Source organism: Salvia hispanica, chromosome 4 (assembly GCF_029641045.1).
Source record: "Salvia hispanica isolate PSC_SH4W2 chromosome 4, Shi_PSC_v1, whole genome shotgun sequence".
Taxonomy (NCBI): Eukaryota; Viridiplantae; Streptophyta; class Magnoliopsida; order Lamiales; family Lamiaceae; genus Salvia; species Salvia hispanica.
This window is the reverse complement of record NC_142695.1, coordinates 60,876,761-60,879,742: the sequence shown is the minus strand read 5'-3', so window position 1 is coordinate 60,879,742 and position 2,982 is coordinate 60,876,761. Positions and strand designations below refer to the sequence as shown.

The window sequence follows — 2,982 nt, the reverse complement described above, 5'->3', positions numbered from 1 at the left end:
TATTTTCACCAACTTATATCAAAGCAAAAAACTATACTACAGTGATATTGAAATAAACAAGATTTACACAAACATACTACTACTATAATACTATATTCAACAATTTATAAAAGTCGAAACATAAATAAACACAAATTCTCATATGTTAAGAGTATTTTAACTGATTTATAGCACAAACATAAACAACTATTATCACTACACTTATCTTATTCACCAGAATGCCTAGAAAAGGCGTCTTTGCTCCCATATCGACCATGACTCCAAGACGAGCTGGTCTTTTGAATACATAGGAAACGTTTTGTCTTTTAATGACTCAACATTGTGAATCCCCATGCTTGCAAGCAAAAGAAAGCTTGGGGTATAAAAAACAGTATTAATAAAATAACCGTTATATAGTTCATAAGAATCATATGCCACAACAGTTTTGGTCTTTTTAGAGTAGATTAATAATTGGTTTTCATGACCCGATACGAACAACAAGTCACCATTGGCCAAAATATTGATCGGGATAACAACTTCATAGATGTTTGATTCGGCGAAGGTATATTCTTTTGTCCAAGAATTTGCATCTCCGTATTTATTCATCCTCCAAATAACATGCAAATCATTTGAAATGCCGCACATATATAGTTGATTGTCCAAAATTCTTAATGTACATCTCGATGATTTATGGCTGGGGAGAGAAAAACTGGTATAGAGCTCAGATTCAAGATCAAGGCAACTCACAAAAAGATTGTTGTACTCTAAGTCATGTGACAACCAATGAAGATTTCCATTAAAAAACAAAGCTATCGCTCCTTTTGGAGTGCATACAGGGTGGCCTGGTGCTCCTTTGATGCATTTCCACAACCCTCCTCCTTCTCCGTCTCCTTTCCTTTTTCCTTTTCCTCTTCCTATAGAGTATACATACCAAGACCTAGATCCTAGAATGCCACATAAGATCTTATATTGACCACTTATTTTACTCATTCCAAATCCAAAAATGGGTACAAATCTAGAAGACAATGGCAGAGGAAGTGTGGCGCATTCACAAGTCATTGGATTGCATATGACAAGATTATGATTGCAATAATGCCACACCAGAAGCAAACCATCAACAGAATCAATTATAACACGGCCGACACAAAAAAGAAAAAACATTTTATGAGAACTAGGCAACTCGAATTTGAGGAGTGGCTTGAAGGTCTCATCATAGACCATGCACATGTCAGATCGTTGGGGAACAAACGCCAGACATGGCTTTCGGGAATAAAGCTCACCCCCTTCCCCTTCTTTTATCTTATTATACCATAATTTGCAAACACGCTTGATAATGCTTCTAATTGATAGTCTTTGCAGAATCTCCCTCGTAATCTCTGGCGGTAAATTTGTAAATAATTCTCTCTTTTCCTACCATCATCAAAAAAATTTAATATTAGAAAAAACAGTTCTTTTAATTCAATTTATAATCATATAATTCGGATTGAATATGCTTAAATAACCGAACAATAAATTGAATACCTGCGACTTGGACCAATAGATTCCCATCTTTCACCTTTCTGCTTAAATAACACAAATTGTTTAGTATAGAGACAGTTGACTTGGGTCATATATATCGCCACAAAAGCATACATCTTTAGTCTCAAATATTATTTTATAAATTAAAAAATCTTGTACGAATATTGTAATATGTTACACCCTAATATTATTTTATTAATTAGAAAACTATTGTTTTGATTATTACGTCAATTCCATAATAGACCCTGATATTATTTTATAAATTAAAAAATCCTGTTTTGATTATCATGTCAATGACATAATTAAGTTATTATGCAAATTAATTATTTGAATTTAATTAATTTTAAAATTCTAACCATTTTTTGATGTTCTGATTTTATAATATGTAAAGAGAGAAGACAGCGAACTTTTACAAATTTAATTTAGTACCTGAATTATTTAATAAGATTAAATGTTGTCCTAATTCTTTAAAAATATCCTAAAATGGGTATAATCTCTGATGTAATATCGTTGGAAGAATTAGAAGGCGTCTCGATAAGTATATTGAAGATAACAGCTTCACCAAATGCCCACATTTACATGCGCTCTACGCAGTGGCGGATGCAAAAATTTGTTAGGATAGGGGCTGTATATTCAAATTTTGTATGGGATAATAATTTTCTTATACTTTTCTATTTTGGTAGGGACTTTAACACATTAATTCACACAAATTATTAACAAAATTATAAGATTTTATAACTAAAAAAGTAAAAAAAAAAAAAAAAAAAAAAAAATTGGGAAGGGCTTAAGCCCTCCCCCATCCTTATGTGTGTCTGCCAGTGGCTCTACGTGGATAATTTTATTTCCACGTGAAATGATCAAAAGCATGTTCGAGGAATTCAAGAAGGCCATGATTGAAGAATTAGAGAAGACAGACAAGAAAACTTGATGATGAAATATTCATCACACCAGAAAACTATACAAAGGAAATGGAGATTGCAAATCAATCAACACACCGAGAAAAATATGTGGTCAAGCTATCTAAGAACCTAAATGAGAAAAGGATTCGACACTATACAAGAACTTGAATGATACTTCCTCTGTCCGCGAATAAGGTTTTTCCATTTTAGTCCGTCCGCCAATAGGAGTCCCGGTTCACTTATGTCATAAATGGTAATAGGATCTCACCTTCCATCAACTCATTACACTCACATTTCATTTAAAACTAATATAAACAAGTGGGACCCCTATTCCACTAACTTTTTTCCACCCACTTTTCTTAACATTTCTTAAAACCCGTGCTGCCGATAAATGGGACTCCTAATAGCGGACGAAGGAGTAGTTTACTACAAGTCCAGATATTTTGTACTTACGGACTCGTAATAGTAGAATATAGTCCGCAACGTGTAAGTGGAGCAGTACTTTGTTAGCAACCCAATTATCATTGGAAAAGTCAAAAGATAACTGCATGACTTTGTTAGGAGTACTTTTTAATAATCAAAATTG

The 2,982-nt window shown here is 33.2% G+C and overlaps 1 protein-coding gene across 1 annotated transcript; it reads right to left on the bottom strand.

The window, feature by feature from the left end:
• Nucleotides 1-222: 222 nt before the first annotated feature.
• LOC148929828 (putative F-box protein At5g15660) lies at nt 223-1,527 on the bottom strand. The gene is made up of 2 exons (XM_089057047.1): nt 1,501-1,527; nt 223-1,389 (listed from the first exon to the last, which is right to left on the bottom strand). The coding sequence occupies exons 1-2, from the start codon at nt 1,525-1,527 to the stop codon at nt 223-225; spliced, it is 1,194 nt and encodes a 397-aa protein (XP_088913173.1).
• Nucleotides 1,528-2,982: the final 1,455 nt, after the last annotated feature.

Excerpts from the sequence above, each read along its gene's own strand:
- LOC148929828 (XM_089057047.1), bottom strand. The coding sequence starts at position 1,527 with ATGGGAATCTATTGGTCCAAGTCGCAG. Across the intron at positions 1,390-1,500 it reads TCTATTGGTCCAAGTCGCAG|GAAAAGAGAGAATTATTTAC; the intron begins GTATTCAATTTA and ends TGATGATGGTAG.